At 39.5% G+C, this 14,266-nt stretch overlaps 1 protein-coding gene across 1 annotated transcript in view; it reads right to left on the bottom strand.

Annotated features, from left to right (window-relative positions):
* Positions 1-206: 206 nt before the first annotated feature.
* Positions 207-14,266, bottom strand: part of RASA3 (RAS p21 protein activator 3) — a 92,220-nt gene continuing 78,160 nt past the window's right edge. The window contains exons 17-23 of the mRNA XM_014306626.2: positions 13,909-13,982; positions 10,168-10,274; positions 9,147-9,229; positions 5,368-5,579; positions 4,543-4,646; positions 2,626-2,809; positions 207-2,043 (exon numbers count right to left, since the gene is read on the bottom strand). Coding sequence (XP_014162101.1) covers positions 1,968-2,043; positions 2,626-2,809; positions 4,543-4,646; positions 5,368-5,579; positions 9,147-9,229; positions 10,168-10,274; positions 13,909-13,982 — 840 coding nt within the window. The 3' untranslated portion in view covers positions 207-1,967. The remainder of the gene's footprint in view (positions 2,044-2,625; positions 2,810-4,542; positions 4,647-5,367; positions 5,580-9,146; positions 9,230-10,167; positions 10,275-13,908; positions 13,983-14,266) is intronic.

A 14,266-nucleotide genomic window follows, 5' to 3' on the forward strand; every position in this document is an offset into this window, starting at 1 on the left:
CAGTCTGGTTCACTGCAGAGTCCCACCGGTGCAATGCTGACAAGAAAAGGGGTGGGTGAGGATGGGATGAGGAGCAAGGATGGGACTTGGCAGGTTTCACTCACAAGGATCTCCATCCATGGCCCCCACTCTCAGCAGATGCTGTGCCAAGAGGCATGCTGGGGGCCACTGTGAATTTAAAAAGACTCCAAACATGGACACAGTTCTCAGAAATAAACCATTTCTTTTAATTGGCAAGAAGAACACACATTACAGGTCATTAGTATTTTATAAACAATATTAAGTTACAAATACATGTTAAAAATTGCAGTTCATGGCAGCTAAAAGCTTGGAGTCCTAAATGCATCTTTGCAATGCTTCATTACTTCCCTTTTCCCAGTCTGCTGGGTGAAGATGAATAAAAGATCATCTATCATCTACTAGAAGGTGGTCTACTATATATTCAAACAAAACCAAAACTTAATTCCTAAGAGCATCACTAACAGAGGCATTCAAAGTACTTTAGCCATCTTAAATCATATCAGATGCAATGAGGACACAGTTAAGAATTATTCTTAAACACACGAAGCAAAGACAGACATCTTCACATTAAACTGATCAATGCTTTCTGATCCAACTCAGCTTAAAACCTGTACTAGCTTCTACCCCACAGAGGCCTAAAGTCCATCATGCAGGCTTCCAAGCCATCAAAGCTAGATGTTTGTGTATCAGACCCTTACACAGAGAAAAATTATCGTGTACAGCTAAACAGCATACATAAATATGCATTGAATATTTAGAAGATCTTTATTCCTCTCCTTTTGTTGGTATTAGTGAGATACACAGCTCATTCCATTTTTACTATACTCATAATATTACCAAGTTATCATTATGCATGTTAATATACTAAATATCATTTAACAAGTCTCTTTTAAAAAGTATTTAAAAACATTTTTGGAAAAGTAGAAATCTATTTTCCAGAAAAGCAAGTGGTACTAGGATAGCATGGACTCCAGTGCATAAATATCCTTTCAGAGAAAACCCATCCTGACGGCTTTTGTGCCTGGGAATCAGCATGTCTCAGCTGCCAGATCCATATTCTATTTGTCCTTCTCACTGTGCTGATAAAAGGTCATCAAAATCAGCTTACCTTGCCTTTCAGTTGGCAGACTTTCAAAGATTACCATTCACTGGACTGTGTAAGAGACACATAGCTCTGACATGAGTTCATCTTTTTCTTACTCATATTTATGAGAGTCAGTTTTATTACACTGCTGAGATTGCATCTTCAAATCCAAAGTCTGCTGAATGTGCCTGGAGAAATGACTTTGTATCTCAAAAATATCAAGAGTACCATTCAGATTTGAATTTCTATTAAAAACTGTGCACAGTTAGCAAAAATTACACTGCTGTAAAAACAAAAGGCCTGCTCCTTGGCCTGCTCAGAATACACGCTACAATGTAGAGGATTACACCAGAGGGATTTTTCTCTGCTTCTTTTCTAAATGCAGGCATCACAAGTAAAGTGTTACTAAGCTTTTCCTAAGAGAGCAAGCAGGGGGTGTGGCATAATATACATTAATCAGGAACAAAAAACAGTAACAAACAACCTTTCTAGAAAATGCTGCATATTAGCAGCATGCTTGGTTTCCAAAACACAAGGAATTGCATGGGAATTGTCAAGATGAAGTCCACACACCTTGATCATTGAACTGATCACTAGATTCCAAGAAACCAAAGCAAATTTAAAAATACACACGACAACTGCCTAGAAGGCAGGGTTTTATCATCTGTCAATAACCAGATGAATAAAGTGCATAGCAACTATTATAACAGTTTCTTGAAAAGAGAATACATTTACCAAGTCTCAAAGTTTGTAAGCTTGACACTTATCCATACATTTTGCTACATGTGTGGCTTCCCTTTTGTTTTGCTATTTAGCATCACTAATCAACCCTTCAGCACTGTCCTGCGACTTCCTTTGCACTTCATATGGAATGTGCTGAGATCTCTGACTGTTGCCTGATGTATGTCTGGAAGCTCTTGTCACCAATGGGATGTTCTCTAAAAGAAAAGAAAAGAACAGTGTTACACATAGAGCCATCTGTCAGGACATGAAAATGTCAGAACAGAAGGTGGAACACACAAGAACTTCTTCCCTAAATTTGATTTTCAGAGTTGGAATAGTAATGTTAATACTGCATTTTACTTGAGCTAGAACTGACTGACTTGATCCTCTCTTTTGTCAGCCACATGCAGAATGCTTTATGTGTACACAAAATACAGTCACGTGGCTGCGTCCATTACTCTTTCCGTTTTTAAACCAACACTCCAAGATAAGCTGGTAAACACATCTATCTTCTGCTACTAACTACTGCTCACCTCACCAGCATGGGCTCAAAATTTAGTATAACAGTATAACAAACCCATATTTAAATTTTATTAATGAAAATGCATTAAAAACAAGCATTAAAAAAATCACTTCAGTGCTTTGAAATATTGTGATATAAATACTAAATCACAGTGCTACTCTGTATGTATTTGCAGGACCTTTTTTGGACAAAATACAGTGAAACCCAGAGCATAAGCAAGGGAAATACCATCTTCCAGGACTGTTCCCCTGTTTGTACAACCCATTGCACTTACTGGCTTCCATATTTTGTCTTCTTAAATTTATCCCTCTTATACTGAGCGTGTTCCTGCTCTAAATTTCCAACACCTTCAATAATCAGCTTTAGTGTTTTATACGTCTCCTTAGGGTCATCAATGATGAATGTAGAATACTCTTCCTCTTCAGGTCCATCATACACAGATTTGCTCCCACAGGCCTCTGGAGAAAAAAATGAAGTACAGGAATAGATATGAGGCAAGAGGGAAAAAAGCAAGACAAGCAGACTAAAAATATTCAGTCTGGGCTTCATACAGTTTCTTGGTTTGTGTCTGGCCACCAAAGAACTGCGGCTGACATCAACACTGGAAGTTTTGCTGGGCTGTTGGGAGGCACAGAAGGTGTCCCATACTCATTCCCCTCCTCCTCATCTTGTACAGAAAGCGCAGCAAGCCTGGCAGCTGCTGCTGGCTCGGTGGGAAGCTGTCCTTTGCTGCACAGACAATGCTTTAATCTCAATTGCCACTATCTGCATCCCATGCACACATTTGGAAACTCACACAGACCTGTCTCTGCCACTGTGATGCAGGGTTGGCCTGCACAAAGTCAAGTATTCACTTGTGGGGACAGGTTCCACCCCCAGGCAGCAAGTACAGGCTGAATTTGAAAACATTACAGGCTGAAGTAGTCGTGTTTTACACCATTACCTCTAAAAGATTCATACAATAAGCATAAGCAGAATTTGCCATAACTATTGCCTGGCTGCCTGCCTTATGACATATCCAAAGGGGCAAGTTATCCTTCTATACCTTCTGATCTTACCAGGGAGCCTTCCTAAGAGATCTGGACATTGACTATACATGAACATCCACAACACAGTTCCCATGTGATCTACTCCTGCACTGTAGTGGGGACAGAAGGGGACAGAAGGGGAAAGAGGATTTTACTTTGTCTCTCCTTCTAGCTTTACTGCTGTCCCAGTGTCAGCTTTCAAATTCCCTTCCCCTTGCTGCACTGTCTGTGCCAGACCTGCGTCCTTTTCCCCAGCACTGACACTCGATGCTGGCTCTGGCAGCGAGGATTCGGAACAGGGGAAAGCTGGGCACCAGTTCAGACAGCTCGGAAGTGGTGAGGATCTTGAGTTTGCAATTGCACAGCAGCCAGGAACAGATTAAAGTGCTTTTCAGTCTGTGTGTTTGACACCACTGGCTTATCTCATATTATAAAATAAAGTCCTATTTAAAGATCAGTGCCACAGTGAAGGCTTCCCCGCCACTCGCTGCGCTAAACTGAGATTTCAAGTCTGGCACTGTGTACACCGGATACTTCTCTTGGCATGCCTACTAGTACCAACTTCCTCTGCTGTCTCTTCTTTTATCCTTTCCATCACATCTCTGTTTCCCGCAGCTCCTGAAAGTTTCCCAGCCAAAACTCCACTTTTCAACATTTCATAGGCATCCACAGGTCACCCTCAATGGGTAATTCTGAAAGAGCCTTTCCAAAGAAACCATTTGTATCCAGCCTGTTCTTAGGCTCTGCAGGGAATGTGCATGCACATGACTTCTGGTAACACAAAACCATATTCCACTGAAACCTCAACTTTGCTGGTGCAAGCTCTTGTCAGGATCAGTAAACCTCTGGTTCAGTGCTGGCTCTGATTTGTCAATTCAGAGCCTCCAAGCAACGCCCTGTGCCTATGCTATTTTAGGATGATGTGGTTAAGACCGTATTTCAAACAACTGTTAGTACGCAAAGAACTTTTTACAGACCATGAGACTGCACCAAAAATAATACACACAACTGCCTCAAGACAGCAGAAGGGGAAACAAGTGGAATAAAGGCCACTGTGTTCTAGGATGTGATCTGCAAGGCTGGTTGAGCCAGAACATCCAACTTCTCACAGGCATTTTTGCCTTGGTAAGTGAATTGGAGATGTAATCATCTTTAATCCTCACCTTGCATTTTTTCCAATTTTGGCATATACAGGTTGAAAAGAGAGTAGATGCGCTCAGTTTCTCGATCTCCATCTATATCCAGTTGTATATTTGCTGGCAGGCCTCTGTAAGCATCACGAAGAGAGGTAAAAGTTATATGCTAAACAATGTATTATGGCACATGAAGCACTTAACAGGGACAACAAAGTAAAAGTGAGTTCTCATGAAAGCCAACAGACTGTGTGTAACAGAGCTCAAAACCTTCAATTTTTTCCCAAAAGAAGAAAAGTTCAAACTTATTTACGCCTCTATTTATCCAGCACCCTTTCACTGACTTGAAAGAGAAGACTGTATCAGTATCCAGCCATTATGGTGAATTAGACAGCTACAGCCAGATGGAGGAGCCAAAGCACTGAACTTCCAGCTACCCAAGTCTTCTATCTTAGTCTAACTACCACTACAGTCTTGTGACTTCTCTCACTTTAGATGAAAATTGCTTCCTACAAACCAGACAGTACATCTTTGTTTAAGAGAGAGCATGAGCAGCCCCCTGAAAAGATCAGTGTAGAATTAAATCTATCAGCAGATGAGTGCTTCAGGAATTTACAAACAAGATATTGAATGGATTTTGGACATGTTTATTAATGACAGATGATCAAAACCAAAGTATTTTTAATCCCACAGTCACCTCCTATCACCATCTCTAACTCTAAAAAGTCAACATTTCAATCCAGACATGCAGCATCAGGAATACCAACAGATGGCCTTTGAACACCTGCACACCTGGTAAATCTCAGTTAGCTGTGCCCCTGCAAGTCACCTTGCCATGGCACATTAAACCCTTACCCTGTGCAGGGTGTGCAGCCAGGGGTGTTGTCTGCAGTAGCTTTACAGCAGAGCCAGTGGCCATTGAGATAGGCTGAGGGATGATAGACCGTCAGGCGCTTCTTGTTGCACTGGCTAACTTTGGTGAGGATATCGATCCAGTCCTTGGCCTCCACACAATTATTTGCTTGGATATACAGGACTCTCCTTTCAGGCTGGATCACCTGGAACATCTGCAAATAAACCACAGAATAAAGCACCAGAATGAGTCAGTGAACCTAGGACTAGAATCAGAGTGAAGATTTATTGCAGGAAAAACACAGCATACTAAAAGAATGGACCAATAAATACATTTCAACACAAAACCAAGCAGCAAATGTGCCCTTAAAAGAACAAGACCTTTCACCTGGTACAAGGAATAAGATACCATTCCTGTAGGAGATGACTTACAAATAGCTAATATCAACTTGCTGCTTGGGTCTCAACAAGATTTGTTGTCAGCCTCAGGGAAGCAATTTTAGTAATGCTGCAACTCCAAGTTTTGGAAGGCTGACAGAGGAACCCATTGGTGGCCTGAAAGGAAACACTCATCAGCAGGAGGCAGAAAAGAGAAAAAGGAGTCTGGATCCAGCCTTAGTGACAGTTTTGCTTTAATACTGCCATTTCTCTAGTCCTTTTAGTACCTGTTTCAGCATGACCATTCCCTTTTGGTAACTTCCATGCTTCTGCACCCAACTATAGCTGCTATTAGAAGATCACAAAAATACTGTTTCTCTTTGATTGACATCAGGTGGTTTAAATAATTACACATTAATTCTGTGTTACAGCCTGACAACCGAAAATCTTAACTAAAGCTCTCCTGCCTGTTCAAAACAGCTTGCAACCTAGAAGGGGATTTACCTTCCTCCTCTTGAAGAAGTAACATTTTGATGCACAACATTATTGTTTGATTACACTGATCATGCACTGAAGATTACTAAGCTCAAGTTAGTGATCCTGGCTGCAAATTTTGGAAGGGTAAATTTCCTTTATTTCCTCTAGCTTCTGCAAATACTTAGTTTTAATGCATTTTCTTCTCTCTTTCAGGTATGCCTAAATTATCTTTCTCCCCTCTACTTCTTCACTTGATTATTCAAATCATTAGATATTACATTGCCATATGGAATACAATTTTATAAACAGCTGGTTTCATTGTTCTGTTTTAAAAAGAAAACGAGAGAGGTGCACACACATACATAAAAAAAAACCACACAACCCCACCCCCCCCCAAAAAAAACCAAAACCAAAAAAAACCCAACCAAAAAAAAAACCGAAAAAAACAAACCACCACCACTAAAAACAACAACCATACAAACAAACCAAACAATAAGAACAAACCAGACTCAACACAATTGAAATTTGCCTTTGTTTGTTACACAGACCTGAAAGACTGGCTTGAATTCTGCACCTAGCTGGTTGAGAGAATGTTGCAGACTGGTACCAACCACAGTCCTTTCTTCCTTTGTGCTGCTTTCAAATGTGCATCATGCCAAATAGCAAAGGGAAAACTCAAAGAATAATTTCCCTGGATTTAGCAGGGAAGCACTATTGGTATCAGACAATTGGTCTGATATTGGTCCCTAATGGCATCAGACAATGATTAGAAAGGCACAATGCACCATGGCAGTGTAGGAGCTGCTTGGTGTGATCAGTCCAACAGTGCCAACTACACACCAGAGTCCTTTCAAAAAAACTCTTCAGGGCATAACTGATAATTTGAGTTTAGGATGGAAGGAAGAAAAAGGAAGACAGGAGCATGCAGTTCAACTCTCTATTAACACAGAGCTGCAAGGAAAAGAATTTTAATGTCCTGCTGGGCTAAATGGACCCTCCTGCATTGCAACAAGGAACAGATTTAAGGAGTAGGGATTTGTGTAAGGGGATACCAACCAAAGTGATCCAACATATGGCAAGAGTTACTGAGGAGCCCACAACTAAGCCAAGAATTTCAAGTGGCTGCAAGACCTTTACACTACGAAAACCACCAGTTGTCTCTCAAACAACACAGAAGACCCAAAGAGTACTTAAAGCCACCCTCACATTCCCCAAACAGTGCTTAAGAACAACGAAGGCTACTGGCCTTACTGCCAGACAGGCAGGTTTAACATGAATGGGAAAGAAACACTTGGTGCAATTCAGAGCACAGATACACTGAATTTATACAAAGTGTGAATTTTTATCACACAAGCACCCACAAGGGAATATCCATTGCAAATACATCTGCTGTGGTGTTCTGAGAATTCTGATCTTGCTGCAGTAATCTATTTATGTATGGCAAAAAAATAGGAATATATTAGCACAAGAAGGTAGTGACATCATTTTCTACTGTTAACGCAAAGACTGAGGCTTACTTTCTGAAATGGATGTAGTCACCTTGATTTCCCAAGTAATACTGATTTTAAGCAACCAAAATAGCACAGGGTTTTTGATGTTAACAATAAAGGTATATTTTTCTGATAATGAATCTTCACAATGCAGACATATTTTGGATGCTCAGTCTAGCTCAGTACACTCAGCATAAGTTACAAAATTATAGCTCACTCCTCTCTACAGACAGTTAAAGAGTTTTATCTCAACTGTGTGGCTGCTTTCAGTTCAATCAAGTTAGTTTGCAGAGTGCAGTTCATCACATGTTATAGCTGCCTTCTGATAGCCTAAATTATTTTGCAGTGTTATAGCTGCCTTCTGATAGCCTAAATTATTTTGCAGCTTGGTTGGTTTTTGCCTGTGTAGTAGAGTTATAAACACCAGAGCAAACTACAGTACAACTGAGATGGTGTTCTAGAAGCAGGTGGAACAGAAACTTACTCCACGTTTTGGCAGAGAGAGAGAGAGAGAGGGAGAGAGAGAGAGATGTTACCAAAATAATACCTAAAACTGGGAAACACTGAAGAGCCTAGAATTGTATTTCACTTTTAACAAAGAGCTGTTTGAGGAACCTAATATCTAGGGCAGGATTGAGCACTGCCCTGCATGGTACTCACAAGCAGTGTAGATGGCAGGAAGGACTTAAAGGCAGAAAAAGATAAAAGTCACAACCATTTATATGTGTAAGTTAGTCTGTGGTACATACATGTTTGGAACTGGAAAAAAAACTGAGCTCTTTTTTTGTTTAATTTTAAATACAATTTTTAAAGGACTGGACTCAGCTTTACAGTCAGAGGTGTATGAAAAAGGCTCCCAACATCACCCAAACTGATCAAGTCTGTTCTTACACAATACAGAAGTTGGCAGTAGAGTTCCATGCATGCGAAAAACAGCTGTATTTTATTCCCTAATGTGGCAAGCAAAATGGCAAACCATACCAGCACAGCACAGACGTTGTTTTGGTACATAAACTAACCCAAATTAAATATAAATATACAAATCCATGAACCAATAAAGAAACCTAGTAGCTAATAAAGAAGTAGTGATCCTTCACAATTATAAGCAGCAAGTTCCTCCTCACCAGAGAGGCCTGGCAGAAAGGGCAGGGGCTCGATCATCTTACCTGTGTGTGATCTTACAGAGCTGGCAGCTGACCAGCAGTGCTCAGTACTGAGTGTGCTGCAGATCACGAAACCCAAAGACTGCTGACTGGGCGGTTAAGAATCTGAATGGGCTGTACTTTTGGAAACTCCTGCTACTATATACAGAACAAGCAGCTGTGGTTGTACATCTTTCAACAGAAACCCAATCCAGGTTACAGAAGGGAAAAAGGCGATTAGGCTGCTGGATCTGGAGCAGCCTAACAAATACATTAATGAAGATGACCTACTTACATTTTTCATTTTAAAGGATTCTTCCTCTAGCCTTTCCACTGCCAGAATGTTTTCAATTGGAATGCTACACAGAGGGTGATCACCTGCAGAACAGACACAAAGCTAATGAGCCACTTACTCACAACTCATCTTCACCTTTTGCCCTTTTTCCAAGGGCTAATTCAGTTTCTTTGAAGATCATTTTGACTGCATAAGAAAAGAGGGAAAATCTTTCACTCAGCAGGGATTTGCTAGCATGGTCCTTAAGTATTATCTTAAGTACATTTCTCTTTTCAGCTGCAATACCTTACACTAGCAAACCTCTTAGAAACTGATTACTGCAGCAGGACACGGTACATTTACTGCAAAGGTGACAATGAAATATATCATTCCTGTCAGCTGAACTAAACTAGTGGTGATGCAAGATCTCAAAGCTGAGTGTGAAATAATGACTGGCATGATCTGAACATACTTCCTTATCCTTCTTCCTCCCTATGTACTTACATGATGGAAGGAAGTGGTATTTGTTGTGTACTATTGAACAGACAGGAACAATTTGCAAAAAAATAAAATCCTTGCTATTAAGCAACATTGAGTGAACACATTTTTTTAAAGCTCAAAGATTGCAGGTGAATCCCTGTCTACTGTATCCAGTTGTGCCAACACTATACCAAATTTATGAGCACATGCTGAGATGAATCTGAGAATGTTCAATACAAACCCAAATTCCATCTTGAGGTTTGTAAGCTTTGCTTCCTATGACAATCTAGGTAACTGTGAAACCTACAGATGATGTTACTGACTGATATTAGACAAATATTATCAAATACTTTGCTAACTTACAGGGTAGTGTGCTATCCAAGAAGCTTCTCTAACTGTCAATACAGACACTAAAAGAAGAGCAAAAACATACAGGCTGACAGACATGCCTGCACTGTATTCTACAGTTTCAGATCTGGATCTCAGTCTTCTACTCCTACACAATCCTTCTGTTTAATCTTTGCTTCAATGTATCAAAACAGGATTGGCAAACCTTTGTTACCTTTGCTTTTCTGATAGGTAAACTCATGGTTTGTCAGACGAAACCATCTCTTCTTGAAGTTTTTCATACCAAATCGTTTTCTTCCTTGTGCTCTCTTGATCATGAACCTAGTAAACAGGGCACCAATTGTTACAATACATGCTTATGTATGGAGATTTATACATGAATGTGTATATATACAGATATGTCATAGCACTTGCAAAGCTTTAGGAGGGGACACAGAGTGTTTTCTAATCACTGAGGTGTTTTCTTGGCAAGGAAAAGTGTCACATTTGGACACGTTTGATGCACCTATTAGTTAGATGTCTGTCCTTTTTCCAGATGTAGATGAGGGGCAAGACATGTAACTTGATTTGTAGTTAGTTAACTGAGCTGCAGTTTGTGCCCTTTCTGCAGTTACAAATCCAGCTAAATGGTTTCCTAGTACAGCAGAAAAAAGGCTGAACACTGTTAGTACTGCTCTGCTAAGCTCAACCTGTTGACTCTACAAGCTTTTTTTTTAAGCTGTGAGAAAGCTCAAGAAGTTTAGACTATGTTTAATAATTAAAAGGCAGGTGTAAACCCTCTGGAGCACAGGGACTGTGCCCTTACATGCTTTAATCACTCTCAAGCTCTAGAAACAAAATCAGGATGTTCCACAGCCTCATTTGCAATTGCACATAGATACTGCAGTTGAAATGCAACTTCAGTAACATACAAAGTGATCTCATGGCTGGAAGGTAGAGCACCCCCAGCCCTTTCTCAGCAGATTAGGGGTGTTCATTTACTGAGTTGTCAGTTTTAATTAATTTCAAACTTGAATGAGTTTATTGTGAAATTAGTTTACTGGGAAACTGTGATGCATCTACCACTTTCCTAACCACTAAATCAATCCAAAAGCTTCAATGTGACTTTGGTGACTTCATACTGCTCAGCATCATTTTTGTTAGATAAAAATGTGTGTCCATATGCAGTAGAGAGTTGATAACAGCTACTCTATACATTACATTAGCTATTGTGCCAAATATAGAACTGTATAATGGAGTGGGTAAAAACTACTTACTATAGAGTAGTTTTTGTCAAGTAGGAAGGCACTACACAGCACAAAGAGCACACAGAGAGAACAGCAAATGACCTGGTTTAAGATTTTTCAATAGCAGAGCTAAAATGCTTAGAACAGCTAATACTGTTTCTTGCTTCTGGTACCTTCAGTCAGAAATAACTACAATACATCTGACCAAACCACAGGTCTGTTTAAAGCTCAAACAGAAACCCAAGTTCCTTCAGACTTTATTTTGTAATCAGCTGGGCTGGTGCCTGCTGCTCATTCCAAGCTCATTGTGTGGGCAAAAGCTGACAAAGACTGTCTAAAGCAGCAGATTTTTTTTTAACTGGTTATAGTTACACATCTCTCATTCTTAAAATGGTCAGACAGTTCTGTCTTGATCTTTATTCTTGGAATACTTGAGACATATTTAATAACACCATGTGATTCAGGTTGTTACCAGGCCCATTGGCAGTAGCCCTCATAATTCCAGGTTAAGGCAAATTTCAAAGGAAGAACTGATACCTTTGGGCAGGACAACATGCTCTTCAAGTTAGTTTCTAATCCTTCTCATGCCAACACTTAAAGGTGACTTAAAATTGCAAACTGCTACAGAGCCTCCCTTCCTTGAAAAAGGCAAACTCCATATGGCAGAGCTAAGAGCACATTTCTAATTAAATTCTTCATAGGTGACATAGCCAAGAGAAAAATGTGCTTTTATTTCCCAGAGATAGGTGACTAGCATTCAAAGTCACAGAAGTCATAAGGTCAACTTCTTTGTTTCTAGCAATTGCAGAATGAATGAGAAGTCAGAACAAATAGAAGCACAAAGGGAGAAAAAGTCCAAGATAAAATCCATTTCAGTACAAGGTGGTTGGAGATACTGTTTCTTCTCATGCTTATGGTAGACCTGAATCTGGATCCACCTTAGCTTTGCTTGGAAGTACTGACATGCCCTTTTCACCATCAATAAAAATAATAGTTCTCCTTTTCATTCTCCTTCTTTTGGAAAGAACCAGGCAGGCAGCTGTTGAGCACTGATGGCATGATTGATGTCAGCAAACCCAAGTGCCAATGACTAATCTTTTCATTCAAAAGTACTTATGCTCTAGCTTTCCATTTGATACTCTTAATAGAGGTGAAGACAGATTAAAAACACAAAAGCAAGCAAACATATTGCAAAGGCAAATAGAAACCCCACTAAACAGCCATTCAGTCTGGAGAAGAATCAAATCAAAGGCTGTGAGATGTCCCACAACAAAACATGGCAATAATGCAAAAAAAGAAAATAGACTGCTGAAGGCCACTTCTTAACCTTGAGAATAATTTACATGAATACTAATTAAGAAGTGCCTAGAAAATGCATGGTCTCTTCATCACTCTCAGTAAGTTCTTCAGGATCCATACAGTGCTTCTTGCTGCCCTGCCTATGGATAGAAATCCTTTATTCTCTATTTACAACAGGTTTTTGTTTTAAGGAAAATAAAATAAAAGGTCAACATCAAGAAATGGGTAACTAAATGTTCTGTGCTGCGTTTACACAGGCATTTCAGGATGGTTAAACAGAGTACTTCCTCCCCAAAGTTAAGTCAGACAAATCTACTGCTGCAAAGGACATGCTGTCAGCCAGTAGCTACAGCAAAGCAGCAACTGCCTCTACCATCTTACCTGCATGAACTATTACCATCAACTTTCTTTACTGTTAGTTTAAGAGTCCTTACAACAGCAGCCACAGGCCGAGCAAGAAAAGACAGAAAAAAATCAGACAGGAGCAAAAGAAAGACAGAGGCAGAAAAAAATGCTTTACAGTTAGAGGGTAAATGTTATAAACTATAAATTTATTTTGAAAACCAAAAGGATGATAAATGTACAGAATTAAATTAGACAAAATTGCTTCTAAGGACAGAGGTTTAACAGAGAAGTCAACTGTCAAGATTAAATAGAAGACGTAATCATGTTTTCACTGAAAATGTAGTTTTTGCATTACTTAAAACAATGATGAGAGCTTACTTTCAAACAGTATTTGAGCATACTGAGCTCTGACAAATTTGGATTTTTTTCCTTTCTTCCTCCCAGCTCAAAGAAACTATTTCTAGTGTGCACTTAGATAATCTTAACAACCCAGTTTCATAACAAAAAATGCCAACAATTGGTATCTGAAACTATGACAGCATATGGAACATACCTCCCAAAAAAGGAAAAGTACTGAAACTATAAACTGTTCCAAATGCACGTCAAATTTTCCTTGAAATGCCCATGATAATAGTTAGCACATGTATCTCATAGAGCAGCAAAAGCAAGTTCTGTTTGCAGGCTTTGCTCTCATTAAGTTATTCAGTATCTCTCTCTTTCATAGTCTTCCACTGTCTTCACAGTGAAATTTTACAGCTTTTACTCACTAGAATTCAGGAAGAAGATCCCAGCTTGGTTTTAATACAATGCTGAGTTTATTTTGCCTTAGCTAAGCTAATTAAGTTCTACAGGTTTCTCTTTCCTCCACTTATTTCAAAATACATTTATATTAAGATGTTTAAATCAAATGAAAATATGTTCAAATCAGCTATAGCAACCACAGAGAGCAGAAATTGCAACACAAGAATTCTCCTACATTCTTCTCTCATTGCAAGAATGGAATAAGGGTGGCAGAAAAAGAGATGGCTGCCTTAGAATGGTAGTAAACACATGAGTAGATGGTTTTGTTGCACATGCCTACTTACCCTTCTTTAAGCAATATAGGTTGCTCTATGCTCTTGTGATCTCTTCTTCCTGAAGATGAAATCAGATCTAGAAACTAAAAGGTAAACAAAAAGCAGATGTAAAAATGGCAGGACCACACTACCCAAATTAAAATCTTTCAGCATTTGCACAGCACAGAGCTATGAGAGTATTTGTAAAAGAAGTTAAAAGAAGGTAATGGCAGAAGCTTGAGAAATTTGGGAGGTTTCCTGGGTTGTAAGCTAAAAATAGCACAAATGCTCTCAAGCACTAGAACTACAGATGCCTAATATTTCTTGTGCTTCTCCTTTGTTATAGGGATCTTTCACTTCCTTTGGGATTAAGCAATTTTCATCACAG

The sequence above is a fragment of the Geospiza fortis genome, unplaced genomic scaffold (assembly GCF_000277835.1).
Source record: "Geospiza fortis unplaced genomic scaffold, GeoFor_1.0 scaffold192, whole genome shotgun sequence".
Lineage (NCBI taxonomy): Eukaryota > Metazoa > Chordata > Aves > Passeriformes > Thraupidae > Geospiza > Geospiza fortis.